General features: G+C 41.3%; 1 protein-coding gene across 2 annotated transcripts in view; it reads right to left on the bottom strand.

The window, feature by feature from the left end:
- The window catches only part of ADGB (androglobin), a 422,031-nt gene that overhangs the window by 116,990 nt on the left and 286,091 nt on the right, over positions 1–18,950 (bottom strand). For both annotated transcript variants that reach the window (XM_077486347.1, XM_077486346.1), the window contains exons 21-22: positions 16,654–16,789; positions 15,327–15,458 (exon numbers count right to left, since the gene is read on the bottom strand). In XM_077486347.1, the coding sequence (XP_077342473.1) occupies positions 15,327–15,458; positions 16,654–16,789 (268 nt within the window). The remainder of the gene's footprint in view (positions 1–15,326; positions 15,459–16,653; positions 16,790–18,950) is intronic.

The raw sequence follows: 18,950 nt of genomic DNA on the forward strand, positions 1-18,950 counted from the left end.
AAAGTACAACCCCTATAAAATGGCTGCACAACACAAATAATATAGAAATATTAAAATGATTCCTAGATTATATCTGATTGTGTTGCCTGTTCCATGATTGTAATGTTGTACTGTAACCTTGCCATGTTCTGATCATACTGTTCTACAGTATATTTTTTGTATCATTTTAAAATAAAAACATAAATAAAGAAAGTATAAAAATACACATTTTTGTTGCAAATATAAAACACTACAACCCCCAAAAAACAATTAAAATATATAAAATCCATATATATATATATATATATGTATGGCAGTATCCGCCCTATAAACATGAGTCTCCTCAAGGTACCTGAATGTTGAAAACTCCCAAAAGTGAACAACCAGCTTACCAACCAGCTAATAAACCAAAAACATATAAAATGTATAATAAGCAAAAGATACTAAAAAAAAAAAATGAATAAATAAATAACTACAAATGATAAAGAGCAAACAAATGTTTATTATTTGTTATTATTTGAGTGGTCCAAAAGTTTTGCTTTTTCCCTTGGATTTTTAAAGAAGATTGTATGTTAAGTAACATTTTTTAGCTAAATAAATTTCAGAAATCTTAACTCCGAAGCACTCCAGTTCACAGACCAAGAGTATATGAGCTTGGATGACAGACATTTAGATAGCGTCCAAGATGAAAAGGGTACCTTTAGTGTGCCTTACATGCACTTAATTCAGGTTTTCAGACCTGTAAGCAGATTTCTTTTTCACTTAGGGCTGGATATGATTGATTTAGGGATACTTTGAATGAATTTGAGTTACAAGACACAATCTGATTTTGATTATTTTGCTCATCTGTGCAAATAAATCTGAATGCTGTTTGCTATATCTGCAGATTTCAAAGACGTTTACCGCAAAAAAAAAAAAAATATATATTTTTGCATTTAAACCTTAGTAATGCATTTAAAGTCCTGTTGCTTGGAAACTGAATTTAGTCTACCTGTCTTACAAGTAAACACCTCTCATGTTTCATCTGTCAATGCTTCCAAGCACTATGAGACTACTTTTCTTTCAGATCTTATACTTAATTGCTAGGCTCTTGCTGTGCCACATCATATTAAGAGGAGAACAGATAAATCTGACAATTTATAGAAAGTGGTGTGTGGCAGAGAGATGCCACTTCTGATAAACTGACATGAATAATCCAAGGAAAAAGCAGAATGCAGAATAAAATATTGGGATTTTATAATGAAGTGACACTTTTGAAAAACTTTGATGCATTGTTATGTATCTGTAATCAGTCATCATGTTCTGACAAGCCCAATCTGCACTCAAAACTTCTAATCATACCCAAAATTCATGCATGAGGAATCGATCTATGAGGTCTCGATGGAGGTAAAGGTATTTTTTAATCTCTCTTCTGAATTCAGCTCTATTGAGGATGGTTAAAGCATGGGTTCTTCTGCATATATATGCAGTTCTCCACAGTCTGTAACACAGATGTCACATGACAATAGTAATTATGCTCTTTAGTAACCTGTAAGGGCTCATTCACACTTTAGCTTTGTGTTAACGCTGCCAACACACCACAACACAGAAAAAGCTGGACCTGCACTGTGTACAAAGCCTGGAAGTCAGCCAAGGGAATCCGAAGAGTATGGGCAAACCCTGCTGCTGGAGCCAATTAGGAACTGCTGATGCCAAGGGAGCAAAGAGAGTCACACATCGGCGACTGGAGACACATGTTTCGGGGACACGCCCCTTCTTCAGGTTGTCTGATTAGTCGGCGAGTGTGAAGATTAAATAGGTAAAATTATCCAGAAGTATAAGAATAGGAGGGGGAGAAGCTAGCAGCCCCTGTCATCCATACGGCCCCACCCACCAGAGTGGTGAGTAATAATACCCAGTGCACAATACTTTATCAACAATGGCATAGCTTAAAAATGCACTTTTGAAAAGAAAAAAAAAGAAAATAAATAAATAAAAAACAACAATAATAATAATAATAATAATAATACACATGCATAAAAAACCTTTCAAATATAGATGTTTATTTTGTATAATATTGTACAATCCCGGGCAGGACCGTAGTGTAGCGGCTAGCACCCTGACCCAGCAGCAAATGAGGGCCGCTGGTTCAAACCTCGACCACGACACCACTTGCCTGGAGTCTGCACGCTCTCCCTGTACCCACATGGGTTATTTTTTAATAATAAATAATAAAAGAACATTTTAAATACACAGATAATGTTTATATCTCCGAAAATGCAAAAAATGGATGAAAACAGCTACGGTATATTATATAACTGTACGAACTTCAAGTTCCTCGTTCAACCCATTGGGAGAAAGAGTATTGACCTTATATATCCAAACGATCCTACGGAGAATACGGAAAGGCCCCATAAACCGTAGTGCCAGTTTTAATGAGGAAACACAGAGTAGGAGGTTTCAAGAGACGATCACCTAGGGTATCCCATGTAAGCAAAAGATCTCTGAGCAAAAATGGAAGTCAGTTCTTTAGATGTGAGCAACTTCTTATGTGGAATACAATAAGACATTTTCGAGAACCGGTCAACCACCATAAGGATAACTGTGTTGCTCTGAGAGTTGGGTAACTCCATAATGAAATCCATAGACAGGTGGGTCCTAGGCCTCTCTCTATTGGGTATGGGTTGTAGGAGGTCCACTGGAAGGTGTCGTGGTGTCTTACTCTGAGTACACACGGAACAAGCAGCTATGAAGGCGGCTACATCAGCACGTAGACTAGGCCACTAGAATTTTTGGGAAATGCCCCAAATGAGTTGATTCTTCCCTGGGTGGCCAGCAGCCTTGGGAGAATGGTGGGTCTAAAGCACGGCACTATGGAGATTCTCAGGGACAAAGCAGCAGTCACAAGGTTTCTCAGGAGGAGAATGGATCTGAGTGGCAAGAATTTTGTCCCCCAAAGTAGAAGTGAGATTGGTGCGAACCGTAGCCAGAATACGATCGGGAGGAATCACAGGAACCAACTTCATCTTGGAAGTGGAGGAAAACTGTCACAACAATGCATCCGCCCTTACATTCTTAATAACGGGTAAGAATGAGACTATGTAATTGAAACTTGACAAGAAAAGAGCCCATCGTGCCCTTCTGGGAAAGAGGCACTTAGCCTCAGACAAGAATGTGAGATTCTCAGTCAGAATAAGAACCGGCACAGTGGTACCTTCGAGGAGATGCCTCTATTCTTTAAGAAAAATGATTGCTAACAACTCTCTGTCCCCAATTTCATAATTGCATTCTGCAGGAGATAATTTCTTGGAAAAGTAACCACAACCAACTCCAGTCTCGGATGCATTAACCTCAAGGATGAAAGGAGGAGCAGAAGCAAAGGTAGTCTTGAGATTCTCAAAGGCATTAATGTAATCTGGAGACCAATTCTGTGGGTTACCGTCCTTTCTGGTCATATCAGTCAGGGGTTTGACCAGAGATGAGAAGTTACAAATAAACATCCGATAATTGGTAAAGCCAAGAAATGCTTCAATGTTCGTAATCCCACAGGTCAGGGCCACGGTAGTGCTGCCGAAAGTTTCTCTAGGTCCATTGAAAAACCAGCAGTGGAAATGACATAACCTAGGAATTTAACCTGTTCAAAATGAAACTTGCACTTCTCCAATTTGCAATACAGTTTATCTCTCAACCTCTGCAGCACAGGGAAAACATTTGATGGCTCACTAGGGACTTGGAAAATATGAGAATTTCTTTGAGATAAACCACCACAGATAGCTGCAATAAATCTCAGAAGATATTGTTGATAAATTTCTGGAAAACTGCCGGAGCATTGAAAACACCAAACAGTATTACTAGGTATCCATAATGCCCTGTTCTGGTATTAAACGCAGTTTTCCATTCATCGCCCTCCTTAATCCTCACGAGATCAGATGCCCCTTCAGAAAAAACGTTGCTCCCTTGAGGCAGTCAAATAACTCTGTAATCAAAAGAATCATATATGTGTTCTTAATCGTAAAGCGATTGAGACCCCTATATTCAATACATTGTCTCAGTTCACTATACTTCTTTTTCACAAAGAAGAAACCAGCACTAGCAGGAGACAAGGACTTACGTATGAATCCTTGACAAAGTGCGTTGGCCACATACTTCTCCATGGCTTTGTCCTCTGAGACAGACAAAGGGTAGACCCGACTATGAGGAAGTATGGCACCAGGTTGAAGGTCAACTGCGCAATCATACGATCGGTGAGGCAAACTACCGGCTTGACCTTTGTCAAAGACATTGCAATATTCACGGTACTCCTCCAGCAGGGCAGAAAGTGAAGGGGTGCAAAACACCTTAGCCACTTTCAGAAAACATGTCTCCTTGCATTGTGGCGGCCAGGAAAGAACCTCAGCACAAAGCCAAACAAAAGAGGAGTTGTGCCTCTGTAACCAAGGATAACCAATAACCACCAAAAAATGAGGTGAGGCAATGACTTGGAATTGGATTATCTCCTGGTGAAGAGCCTCTATGGCCATGGTAAATGGAATAGTCTCATGAGTCACATGGGCAGGCTGTAGATGTCTCCCATAAATAGCCTCAATGGCAAGTGGAGTGGCACAAAGCTGCAGCGAATCAAGTGCTTAGACACAAAGGCACCATCTATGAACAGGCCTGCAGCCCCAGAGTTGATTAGAGCCTGTATCTAGATGGATGATTCAGACCAAGAAAGGGTAACCGGATCCAGGGGCGTATCCTTTTGGATAACTGGGGACGTAACAATGCCACCCAAGGTCTGTCCCCTACAAGACCTCAGGTGCAAGCATTTCTAGGACGGGTAGTACAAGACTTCAAAGAGTCACCTGCCTGGCCACAAAAAGGCACAATCTCTCCCTTCTCCTAAAGGAATAGGGTTGAGCCCATTGAATATTTTCTTTTTTTGTCACAAGAGATTGAAAAATTACAAATAAAAATAAAAAAAAATTACACAAAGTAGTCACTAAATGATATATCGCTCACACGTGCCATGGTTATATGTGGAATTACACCCCAAAATACATTCTGCTGCTTCTCCTAAGTATGGGGATACCTTCTGTGTGAGACTTTCTGGCAGCCTAGCCGCATACAGAACCCCGAAAACAAAGCACCGCCTTCAATATTTATAAGGGTGTAAATGTTTGATTTCACTACCTATCACAGTTTTGAAGGCCATAAAATGCCAAGATAGGACAACCCCCCCCCCCCCCCCCAAATGACCCCATTTTGGAAAGTAGAAACCCCAAGCTATTTGATGAGGGGCATGTTGAGTCCGTGGAATATTTTATATTTCGCCACAAGTTGCAGGAAAATTACACTTTTTTTTGCACACAGTTGTCACTAAATGATCTATTGCTCAAACATGCCATGGGCATATGTGAAAGTATGTGAATAATCATTTAGGTTTGTGCTATCTTAGCATTTTATGGTGTTTAAAACTGTGATAGGTAGTGAGGAGTGAAATAAAAAGATTACACCCTTAGAAATCCTGAAGGTGGTGCTTGGTTTTCAGGGTCATGTACGTGGCTAGGCTCCCAAAAAGTCTCACACATGCGGTATCCCCGTACTCAAGAGAAGCAGCAGAATACATTTTGGGGTGTAATTCCACATATAACCAGGCCATGTTTGAACAATATATCATTTAGTGAGAACTTTTTGCAAAAAAAAAAAAAAAAACTGTAATTTTCCAGAAACTTGTGGCAAAATATAAAATATTCCATGGTCTCAACATGCCTATCAGTAAATAGCTTGGGGTGTCTACTTTCCAAAATGGGGTCATTTGGGGGGGTTTGATCTAATAAAATATATTAGTGCGCTAAATTTCCCAAGCATTCAGATCAAATCAAATATTATTGTGTCTATACTAAATATAAATCTTATATCTTCACAATAAAATATTATATCCCTGTGCATATATATGCCTTAATAACAAATAAACCAAATTAATACCTGTGATTAATTTATATATAATGATGCCAATATAAAGTGCTTACGTGCATAAGGATATGTGCAAAAACAAATTAATCCATATAAAGTGCTTGCGTGCATGGGGATATGTGCAAACCAAATTAATCCTCGTAACTAGCTGCATAAACTTCATGCAAATATAAAGTGCTATGAGTACTTGAAAGGTGGTAAATAACACCCAAAATTAATCCATCTAATTATTTACATATAAAATAATAAAGTGCCTTTGTGCATAGAAAACCTATTGCTCAATAATTAATTACCCAATACGCAAGCAATACCAAATTAATCAAAACAAATTCATAAACACTTGAACATCCAATGTTTCTGCAATCAGGTGCAATCCGTTTCTGTGCACTAGTCTCTTTATAGCTTCATAACATAGTGCGCTGATCTCTTTACAACTTCATATATACTCCGCAATTACTAATATGTATTTTCAGCCTCAGTCATTACAATCTTAGCCATACATTCTCATCGCTGCCTATGGCTGATATAGTGTTTTTCCTTCCTCTTTACCTGGAACTCACTCCACCATTCGCGGACATGTAAAGAAGGAAAAAGAGAACCCAGAATAGTGTATTATTGTAACACGGGATACTGCTACACTGCCTTTAGTGATCCTACTCACGAAATCAGTTGAAAAAATAAGCCTCAGATAGAGTGTCAGATTGTACTCCTCCTCACAGCCTCCCTGCACACCGAAAGCTCAACGCCACTTGGCTCCTCCTCCCGACAGGTCCCGTGACATTCTCAAGGGAAAATTGTCCCCATCATTAATATTAGGACAATAAATATGTCTAAAAATAATATAACTGACTCCAGCTAGGCGCCCAGGTTGTTCCTCATCAGCCTCTGCTGGGGTTGAGGGAAGGCTGCAGGGAAGGGTCGAAAAAGATTCCTTGCCTTCAGTCTGGTCGTCCAGAAACTGCAGTTTGTTGAAGTACCACAGCCTGGGGACATAAACATTCTCTACTGATGCTCCTGTTCGGAGTAATTTCTGGATCTTATTATGCTCCTTCTTATACATGTTCCTCAAGACCCCAATTTTATTTTCCAAAAACTTCATGTTTGCATCGGGGACCCGAGTCTTCACAAATTCCAGAAGTTTCTCCAGCGATGACCTCCTAGCTTGTTTATTATAATATAAGCTGTGTTTCACCTCCCACAAATTCCTCATCTCCCTGTATCTATGAAACTGGCCATAAATTCTGGGTCCTTAAAGTGATTCATCTTTGCTGTAAGACAATACATAAGACAAAAACACTAATGTCAGCCTAAACTCTCATTATCATATCCTAATATAGGCCTCAGACTTGAAGCAGTATATGCCACTGTGATGGGCCAAGTTCAAATTTTACCTTTGTTTAGTGTGCTCGCCTTCCTCCACACACAGATTGGACGTACGACACATGTGTGTTAGCTTGATATAGACTGCGCATGTGTGGAACTCCACCCGCATCGCCCGCCCCCGACTTTCTTTCTTGAAGATTCCCTGCCCCATCTTTTTCGTCGCAGTGGGAGAGGAACATGGCGTAGTAACGAGGAGGAAAGCCTGGAGGCCAAAACATTCCGATCCAGGAGGAGGTTTGAGGCCTCCAATATGTCCTTTGAGGAGATGGTCCACATATTGAGGAGGGCCGACTATGATGCTAAGAATGGGCCGTACCCGAAGCCCAATCTGCGTAAGGCCAAAATCATGATGAAAGTGGTGAAGAGTCACAAATTTGGGATACGACGATCAAAGGAGCAACTAAGAAAACGCCGGTCAGACCTAAAATTAAGAGAGCCGGATCAGTACAGAAGGATAAAGAAAGTGCTTAAAAAAAATAAGTACTTGTGTGTTCCTATTAGGATTATTAACTTGCATGCTGCTCCATGTGCTTTTATTTACTGTTGTACAGTTTTAAATGGCTACTTTCATGTTTGTGGGCATAGTAATCGTTCGTAGGAAACATTATTAATTTGCCAACTAAATACAATGTTTTTAGCTGATACAGGGTTAACTACAATTGGTCATGCTAATTTATATTAAAAGAAGTTTAGGCCATTGTTGTCTAGATGTCTTTGAAACTAGAATGAATTGCAAACTTGATTCAGTGGAATGTAAGGAGAGGACACTCAGCAGATGTGACACATCTGGACTCAGGAGCACTAGTGTGGGACACCAGAGCACATTTTTTAAGGTGACCCACACAGATGCACCAGTGGATACTTGGGGTGTCTCCATCTGTGAAACGTGTCCAAAAAAGGTAAGTATCCCAGCTTAGTTAAAAGGGAATTAATCATGTCTTCAATTTGGAACTCTGTCCAAACAGATAATTGTACACCACTTCCATGCAATGTTTCATATTCCTATTTCTGGACTCAAATATCGGTGTGCTAAGTATACCTTTTGTTTCATTCTCATAGTGGAGAAAAGACTCAGAAGACACCACTCAGAGGACACCAGGGACCCCCCACATCACCAAGAATGGGAAATCAGCCCAAGCCCCACCGAGGATCTGGAGGAAGGAGAGGTGGAGGAAGTGGGTGAGATTGTCACCCAAACAGGTGAGTGTCTGACACCCCAGCTTCAAGTAATCGATGTATGCCTTCATATTTCAAATATATGTTTTTTAAACAATTTGTTGGTGATGTGCTGGTTGTGGAACAGCAAGGTGAACCTTTCACTAGTGCCAGCTCCCAAAGGCTCATCCACGACATCATGATGTGGAATGGGGAAATCTACATTATTCAAAATAAACTGAATGTTATGGAACAACCAATGAAGAACATGATAGATGTGTTGGGGAGAACATAAATTTTGCGGCAATCCCATCCATTTTCACATTTGTTGGACTAAACAAACAAAAAAAATATTTGAACATTTTAAAAGCCAAATTTTGAAGATGCACATGGTGTGTCAACATGTGCTATCTGCCATCAGGGGATCTCAATGTAAGCGTTTTGTGAGTGCAACCCCTTCCTTGTAACTCTAGTAGGTGAGAGGAAGGGGTTGCACCCCCAAAACACATCCATTGATCCCCCATAATGGGAGAAAGCATATGTGGACATTGGGCATGGGATCAGGTGGGAAATACCCATTTGTGCTCCCGATTTGTGTGCATCTTCAAAATTTGGCTTTTACATCACCCCATCTGATGAAGGCAATATCAAGACATTTTTGACACTATAATGTCTGATATTGCCTTCAGTTTTTATATGTTGAACTTTGTAAGTTCAAGAGTTGTGTATGTTATGTTTTAAAACATGCCTGTTCCTAAAAAAAAAAAAAAAAAAATTGAAAATCCACTTGGCACTACAAGTGCACCAGGAGAACCTAGGAGACAACTAAGAAAAAAACAAGCAATAAAGAAATTTCAAGATGTTATCAGATCATTTTTAATAAAAATTAGACATTGTCTGGCATTGCAATGGCCCCCCTACCTGTAAAATAATTAACATATTTCTCCCGAACTTCACAGGCGCTTTGGGGTGCCAAGCCAGGATGGCCAGTATCCAGGCCCATAAGAGGATTGGAAGTAAGTCTGGCCTCAGGCCCAAATGAGGCAAGATAATTGTGTGAATTTTTCCGTCAAAAGTTGTGCAATATGCAGCAGCATAAGATTATGTGGTTGAGTTTATACTCCGCCATGTGTATGGCTGTCAGAAACAGGCAGAACCGACTGGCCATTATCCCAAAGGCATTCTCCACAACTCTTCTGGCTCTGGCCAGCCGGTAGTAAAAAACCCTCCTCTCTGGGGAGAGGGTCCTTTGGGGGAATGGCTTAATCAGGTGTTCGCCCAGACCAAAGGCTTCATCTGCAATAAAGACGAAGGGGAGTGCTTCCACATTATCTGCATCAGGTGGCAATGCCAGGCCACCAGTCTGGAGATGCTGGTAAAACTCTGTCTGGGCGAAGACTACTCCATCCGACATCCAGCCATTCTTCCCCATGTCCACATAGAGGAACTCATAGTGTGCTGACACCACCGTCATTAACACTACACTATTAAACCGCTTATAGTTATAATAGTAAGACCCCGAATGGGGTGGTGGCACAATGTGGACATGCTTCCCATCTATAGCCCCTCCACAGTTGGGAAAGTTCCAACAGTCAGCAAAATAGGAGGCCACAGCTGAAGGAAACTGTGGAGTCAAACAAGAAAAAAAATATAAGTACTTTTGCACATAACATTGCAAGCGGATTACAAACAAAACATTTTTGCACAACATCAGTATAACATTTATTTTAAGGAGTATTTAAAGACAAAACTATAAGGCCCACTTTTCAGATTCCTCACCCCCTCTGATGGCCCATTGATAAAATTGTATGGGGGGGGAGGGTTTGAGGTGACTTTGGGAGCCAACAAAAAAAGCCTTCCACACTCTGCCTGAATTTAAGGACACACATAACATTTGGACACATTTTAGGGGGTCTTTTGGGGAAAGCAGTACAATGGAGCTGACAATATAGATTCTTAAGGGTCTAGGCTATAAATGTATATGGATCCAGGATAGCATGCTGGGGAGGTTAGTGAAGGCAAATATGCATGTAGGCCAAAAAGGAGCATTACAAGCTTCCAGCATGCATGAGGATAAAGGGGACATTCATAGCATATTCTAATCATAGTAATTAGGGAATGATGAAATAAATACAATACATTAGCAAACATTAAATACATAGAATGTGATGTTAAAGGAGAAAACTTACCTTAATATAGTCCTTCTGCAGCACCTGAATGATGGCAGAACAGGTCTCTGGAATAATGATCTCCAGAGCCTGGGGGGAGAAGCCGGTAGAGAACTTGAGGTCCTGCAGGCTTCTCCCAGTCGTCAAGTACCGCAACATGGAGACCAGCCTCTGCTTCCAAGTGATGGCTTGCCTCATGCAGGTATCCTGCCTGCTGATATAAGGGCTTAGCAAAGCCAACAGACGGTGAAAAACGGAGTCCGTCATCCTGAGATATTCCTGAAATCAACAGGATGATTCTCCTGGATCTGACGAAGCAAAAGGCATGTGCGAGAATTGGTCACACTGGAGTAACTAATTCTTGGTCCATGAACTCCTCTTCACCCTGTTCATGGACTGGGATTGTGTCAAAGTATGAACCCCAACACCAAGCCCCCACACAGCACAAACTGTATGACGAGTACGTACCCGCACCATGGTTTCAAAAAGGATGGCTGGTCAGAACGAACTTAACAGAACGCACCGAAGAACAGCAAGGCCTGTGAAGAGCGAGCTGCAAATCAGCAATGAGTAGACAAGAACGCATTGAAAAACAGATACAAACTGACTACATGCACTGAAAAACAAATATAAACCCACAAGCACAAACTGAACAGCAGTAAAATGATATGAAAAAGCTGGAGTCTAAAAAGTGCGAATCGCCTCACACCAAACTTCTACAAACACACGATTAGCAGAAGGAGCCCAAAGGGTGGCACACTGGGTATTGAACTTCATTTTTCTAGTCCCGTCATACGCGCTGTATGTCACCGTGTTCTTGACAATCAGACTTGTGTGATTGTGTGTATGCAAGACAGTTTCAGCGTAACTTCGTCAGAAAAACCTTCAGTGTTTATTCCGATGGGAAAACCAGTCGTGTGTACGCGGCATAACTGTAACGGTTGTAGTGGTTGTAACGCTTGTAGTGGTTGTAATTCTTTGGTTCCAGGTTCGGGTCTCTCAAAATGCTATGGCGTCTTTGGAGACCCTGTGAAAGTGTGTCCTAGTCTGTGCAGTGCTGTACCCTATTCTAATACTCCACTAGTGTGTGGTAACATTCAAAACATTCACCAATGCAAAGACCAGGATGGTCAGGACAGGAGTGACAATAATAGCGGGTGTCATGCCTATATCTGTGCTTTCTACAGACGCAACATTTTCTTTAGGGGGCTCATTGGGTAGGGGTACCAGGGAGGACATACGGAAAATGCCTCTCATGCAGGCGGCTTACTGCATTTGGATTGGGAAGTTGGGCCACAGCACCATCTGGAAACGGAAGGGCTGTGATGATCTCTTCCTGGAATTTAAGGAAGGATCTAGTTAGTCCTGAAGCTTTGTATAGCACATAAGCATTCAGCAGAGCCAATTTAAATAAGTATACAGACACATTTTTGTACCAGCATTTGGCCTTATGGGCAACTAGGTTCAGCGCCAATAACTGGTCATTGAGGTCCACCCCTCCCATATTAAGGTTATATTCGTGAACACAGAGCAGTTTCTCCACAACACCAGTCACTATAGGAATTTGGACCGTCGTATCTGCGTGAAGGGAGGACAGAATGAAAACATTCCAATTATCCCTCCACTTCACAGCAAATTATTACACTTCAAGCAGGCTCTCTTCCCCAGCCTAAGATGGGAATCTACAAGCCACTGGGGTAAGCCCTGGCGATTAGATTGCACGGTGCCACATGTGCCAATTCCATGATCAAACAAGTGACTAAAAAGTGGCACGCTCATGTAATAATTGTCCACATACAAGTGGTACCCCTTTCTGTATAAGGGTGACACCAAGTCCCACACAATCTTACCAGCGCTCCCTATGTAGTCTGGGCAATTCTCCGGCTCTACGTGACTATCTCTTCCCTGGTAACCCATAAAACTATATATATATAGCCTGTGGTCCTGTCACGGAGCTTCTACATCTTGACCCCATATCTGCCACGCTCGCTGGGAAGATACTGTATGAAAGAAAAGTGGCCAGAAAACTTAATCAGGGACTTATCAATGCAGAGGACTTGATCGGCAGTAAACAAGCTGCAAACTGTTGGTTAAAGTGGTTTACGAGGGGCCGAATTTTGTAGAGCATATCGTATCCAGGGTCACCCTGAGGGCGACAGAGTTCATTATCATTGAAGTGCATGAACAGCAAGATCAGCTTGTATCGTGCCCTGGCCATGGAGGAAGAGAACATGGGCATATGGTGAATTGGATCAGTGGACCAATATGACCGCAACTCACTCTTTTTAGTTATTCCCATGAGGAAAGATAGGCCCAGAAAGGTCTTAAATTCAGAAAACATAATAGGTTTACATTGTCTGGTAAGGATCAAATGGGGATTAGCTGAGATGAATTGACTAGCATACAAATTGCTTTGGTCCACAATAGATCAATAGAGATCTGTGAAAAACAGCGAATAAAAATAAAGTGACGTAAAATCAACTGTTTCCACCTGAATTCCAGGTTGGTCGGTGAATGGGGGGAAGTACAGGTGCTGCAGAAGCGGTGGGCTCCCAATTAGGATTGGCAAATGCAGCAGGAAGGGCACTATGGGCTTGACGGGCCTGTCTTTGTCTTCTTGGTGACTGTAGGACTCTAGTTGTGCTAGCCACCTCACCAGCTTGAACTGCACTAATGGGACTCGCCACATTACCACGTGATACTGCAGTGCTGGTTTGACTACAACCAGGTGTACTAAGTCACTGGTTCTTGCCAGTTCAACAGAAGGATGAGTGCAACTAGTACTGGCTCTCTTCTCTATAAAAGAGCCCTGCGGCTCTTGCACCTCAACAACAGCAGAAGAATGGGTTCAGGCACGCCTGACCTTGGCAAGGACTACAACTCCATTGTTAGAGCTATCTGTCAGGGTGAGAAAAGGATTCTGGACAGCCGCACTCCAAAAATTCACCAATATTCGTAAAAGATGTAGTCACAAAACCAGCTATGATTAAGCACTGTTTGATATTGTGAAACGAGTCAGCCTTCTGTCTATTCTGCTGTGACATGGTTTTGTGACTACATCTTTTATGAATTTTTTTTTTTTTTATGAATAAAGGCACATTTTTGGAGTGTGGCTGTCTAGAATTCTTTTCTCATCCTATATGCATTGCCAGCACCTGTCGCTCCTAATTCAGAGGAAAGGTTCTTTCCTATATAACCTACCTGGAGCGGTGATATCCCTTTTCCTATCTGTCAGGGTGTGGCTACTGTCTACAGGATCATATTCTGAGCCTGAATCTGACAGATGGGTGACTTCCTCTTCACTATCCGTCATGCTCAGAAATTTGTAAGCCTCTTCACTAGTGTATCTTCAATTTGACATTTTAGTCTCTAAATTTACTGGTATACTAGTGAGACTCACAGGAAAAAAGAGCTCCTGACTGTCAGCGACTGATTCAAAATCGGTAACCAGGATGGGTAGTCAGAACAAGCCAGAGAAACAGAGGTCCAGAGATCAGCGTAGTTGGGTGCAGCAAACAGGATCAGGAACCAGAAAGGAAGTCAGACAAGCAAAAGTCTATCAGAGAAAAACACAGCAGAGAGAGTCTGGATATGCTGACCAAGGAAAAGGCACAAACGATCTGATCCAGGGAGTTTATATAACCAGCAGATCCAGCTGACGAGCAGGAAATGAAGAACAGGTGAGTCACTGTGGAATGAAGAGTCTTTGACAATTAACTGAAAGCTGAGAACAAAACTCTGAGAAGAAAGGGCATAACCCAGCCCTGAGAGCTAGTTAGGTATAAAGGCTGTGTACTATATTGGTTCTAGAAGACATGCCGATGTTGTATGCATCAAAACAAATATATGTTTGGGAAATCAAATTGTTGCTTTAGGCTAATAGGATAGGCTAAGGACATATAGCATGACTGGCAGAAGTTCTGTAAATCCAAAGGCCTGGGCCCAATGGAGGAGATCTGGCAAAGATGGAGAGACAAATCATGCCTCGCCTGTACAAGTTAGCTGAAATTGTCTACAGTCATCTCACAATCCACCGAGTGCTGAACCTGGGAGGAAAGTTCTAAAGCATCCTATACCAGGTACCAGAACTAAAAAATTTAAGTTCTGAGCTACTAGCCAGGCCTCCTCACCACCAGTTGCCCCACCCAACTCCTATCCTACCCGGTGCCTAAATCCGACCCTAAACATGCCCTCATAATTAATCTCATGAAATGACACTTAAATGCTTAATGCAGAATTAAGATACAAAAATAAATATTAACAACAACTGTATCAGTGTCCATCAGTGCAGCCTCACCGTTGCCCAATAATGCAGCTGACCTGTGTCCATCAAAGCCGCTTCACCTGTGCCCAATACAGCCTACCTGTGTCCATCAATGCAGCCTGCCTGTCCCCATCAATGCAGCCTGCCTGTCCCCATCAATGCAGCCTGCGCCCAACAATGCACAAAAGACCCCCCCATCCAACTCCCCCAGGCAGCCCAGGCTCGCCAGCCCTCATTTTCCATTACCAAAATGTGGAAAATTTGAGGGCTGTCCTATACCAAAGATATGGACACAGAACCCTCATTAAGCTCCCAGCATTGTGCAAGTTTAGGAGAAATAAGTTCCCCAACCTTTTAGTCCCGTACAACAGCTAAACATGATTTGCAGATGAGATATCCTGTGATTGAAAACAAAATGAGACAAACTGTATTATTCAACATACCTGATTTTCTGGCATTCCAACACTTCATAACAAACCGTTCTCTCCACCAAGCTTGCAGTTTAATTGCAGCAGTTTCCTCAACAGCTGTAGCTGTTCTATTTTGCCAGGAAGCAGGAATTTCAGATTTTGTACCTAAAATATACAGTACTATTCAAATACATTTTTTCAAGGAACTTAAACCTGTTTATTGTATTATCACAGCATTAAGTAGGAAGGGGATTCATAGATTTTGATAAAGTAAATACATACAGTGTGCTGGAAATGTATGTTCATTTTATGGGCAGATTGGGAACACAATGGGTGCAAACCAATCACAGCCGACAAAATGTACAGAGACGCGTGCCTCTGTGACAGTTCTCCCCGCCGAGCTCAGTGAGGGGGGGAATCTGCAGATCTGTGACATCTCTGTGTGAGAATGATTTTACACAGGGAGCTGTTAAAGATCACCCCACAAAGTACACCAAGCACCACTGATACCCCTGTCCCCATACACGTCAGTGTCCCCATAAAACATCTGTCTGTCCTCCATCACTGCCAACACCAATTAAACACTAATTTGGGTTATTTTTTAACAAAAAGATGTAGCAGCATCATTTTTGTTCAAAATTATCAAGAGAAATTACTTATTTGCAAAATGTTATTACAGAAACTAAGAAAAATGCATTTTTTTGGAAAGTTTTCAATATTTTTTTATTTGTAGCGTAAAAAATAAAAACCCCAGCTGTGATTACATACCACCAAAAAAAAGTCTATTTGTGTGAAAAAAATTGTAAAAATGTAATTGGGAACAGCGTTACATGACCATGGAATTCTCATTCAAAGTGTGAAAATTGGTCTGGGAAGGAGGGGGGTGAAAGTGCCCAGTATTGAAGTGGTTAAGTATAATGTATTCAATAGGAGCAGTCTGAGTTTACTTTTCTGATCAAGAATGTTCTGATTTTCAGTCAGACAGAAAATTGTTCTCGCTACTAGTTTTCAGTCTCTCTCGGTTCCCTCTGTTAATGAAGGGAATGCATGCTAGGCCAGGGAACGATGAGCAAATTACAAAAAACTATAATGTTTTCTATGATTTTTCCTAGCATGTACTTGCTAATAATAATTGCCTGACAAGACATTTTATATTCTTTTCTTAGTGGCTGAAGCTGTCCCAACATAGATCTATTGCTTTCCATTCTGCCATTCTGCAGTCTGAGTAATCAGTTCCCTGATTGTGATACATTAATATATGTGATGTTTTGACAATACTTGATTAAGCATTATTAGAAGTTGTGTGGGAAATTGAAAACTGATTTACCCAGGGTTGGATTTAGTACAATTTAATAAATACCTTGCATGGAATGAGATTCTGGCGACAAATTTGTGGAAAAATCCAATGTGAAGGCTCGGAATGCAAATACCAAGTCAAGCGTAATTTTGTTTCCCACAGCTTCACTCATAAGTTTCCACAAAGCAATGTTAAAAGCCTAAAATAAAGTTCAAGTAAGTTCAGAACAGCGCAGATAAACAGAGAAAGAATCTGTTATTCATATAATGAACATAGAGTGAAGCCTTTTTAACCACTTCCCACCCAGCCACTGCACATATACGGCCGGGTGGGAGCTTCCGCCTTCTGAGTGGACGGTGATCAGTGAGTATGAGCTGTTCTTACAGCTTTTTGCACACTGATTACCGGCACAGTGTCCCCACACAATGTAAACACACACAAAACACTGTTCCCACACACATATCTCCACACAGTAAAAACACCTGTCCCCACATATGTAAGCCCTTGTACACACGGTCAGAGATTCCGTCAACCAAATCCGTCGGATATTGTCCGTCGGATTTTGTCTGACGGATTTTGTCCGAAACTGTTGCATACACACGGTCGGACAAAGTTGAAAGTCCGACGTGATGACGTTATTTCGTTACGACGGGACTACGTTCACGCTAGTAGCCAATAGCTTTGGTGTAGGAATTTGATCTGAGCATGCATGGCACTTTGTCCGATCGGAATTCTCTACACATGATCGGAGTATGTCCGATCGGAGCATTTTGTCGGAAAATTTTACCAACAAGTTGGAAAACTTGGTCCGTCGGATACTCAGACGGAAACAGTCCGATGTAGACCACACACAGTCGGAATATCCGACAAAACGGTCCGATCGGACACATTCTGTTGGAATCTCCGACCATGTGTACAAGGGCTTACACTAAAATCATATGTCCCAATGATCATCTGCACACATATGTCAGTGATCATTGCGTACATATGTCTGTGATCACAAAAACCAATTATTATACACTTAACGGGATTTTTTTTTACCAAAGACATGTAGCAGAATACATTTTGGCTTAAATTTATGACAAAAATTCGTTTTTATTGGATTTATTTTAGAACAGAACGTAGAAAATATTTTTTTATAAAATTTTCACTTCAATTATATCGCAAAAAATAACAAATACCACTATAAGAAAGCTCTATTTGTGTGAACAAAATTATAAAAATTTAATTTGGGTACATGTTGCATGACCGCACAATTCTTATTGAAAGTGCAAAAGTGCTTGTTATTTTAATTTTTTTATGGAGAGGCCTAGCCAAAGATGTGTCAGTATGTGCTTTGTTTCAGCTTAGCTTTAGGCTGGGTTCACATATATGCAAATTGGATGCAGGTTTCTCCACATCCAATTCGCATGACAGCCGAGTGTGACCGGCTCTCAATGAAGCCGGTTCACACAGGCAGATTGCATAAGGGTCCTGTGTGTGTTTGGGTCCAATTCAGGTGCAAATTCAGGCAAAAATTCTGACCTGAATTGCACCTGAACTGGTGAACAGACACGCACTGGACCCCAGGCACAAACCCGTGGCCGCACATCTGTGAACCCAGCCTTAATCACTTACCTGGTTATAATTTGTGATTCAGTTTTGCTCTCAGTAAGAATACACTTCTTTTTCTCCAGTGTTCTTTGCTGGAAGAGCTGAGTAACAGTCACACCTCTCAGAACAGGTTCCCTCACACAGAGAAAGAGAAGGGGTGCATTTGACTAGGTCTGTTAAGCTCGTCATACCCTAAAATAAATGAATCCAGTACTTTCTTTTGATGAGTGTGTGGGCTCCTTTGCCCAAAAGAAGTCAATTGTTTAAATTCATTATAGCTGCGAGTGCTTTTAAATTACTTTTTTTCCTGCAGAAATTACACTTTGTGCAGGGACAGTTCTAAGCATGGGAAACATGCGCCCCTTTACAGGCATACTATACACACCCCCCAGGTCCGAAATTTAAAGGAATATTACACTTTTATTGTTTCACGTCAGTTTTTAAAACTTTTTTTTGCATTGCTACATGTCCCCTGGGGCAGGACCCAGGTCCCCAAACACTTTTTATGACAATAACTTGCATATAAGCCTTTAAAATTAGCACTTTAGATTTCTCCCATAGACTTGTACAGGGTGTTCCGCGGCTTTTCGAATTTGCCGCGAACACCCCAAATTGTTCGCTGTTTGGCGAACAGGCAATCTTCGAGTCGAACACGAGTTCGACTCGAACTCAAAGCTCATCCCTAATAAGGAAGAAGACATTACCAATGAAAACATCTGGAAACGTGGATCAGGACAAGAAAAGTAAGTGACTGTAGATTTAATGGA

Source organism: Lithobates pipiens, unplaced genomic scaffold (genome assembly GCF_037356315.1).
Source record: "Lithobates pipiens isolate NorthernLeopardFrog02 unplaced genomic scaffold, aLitPip1_a1.2 Scaffold_18, whole genome shotgun sequence".
Lineage (NCBI taxonomy): Eukaryota > Metazoa > Chordata > Amphibia > Anura > Ranidae > Lithobates > Lithobates pipiens.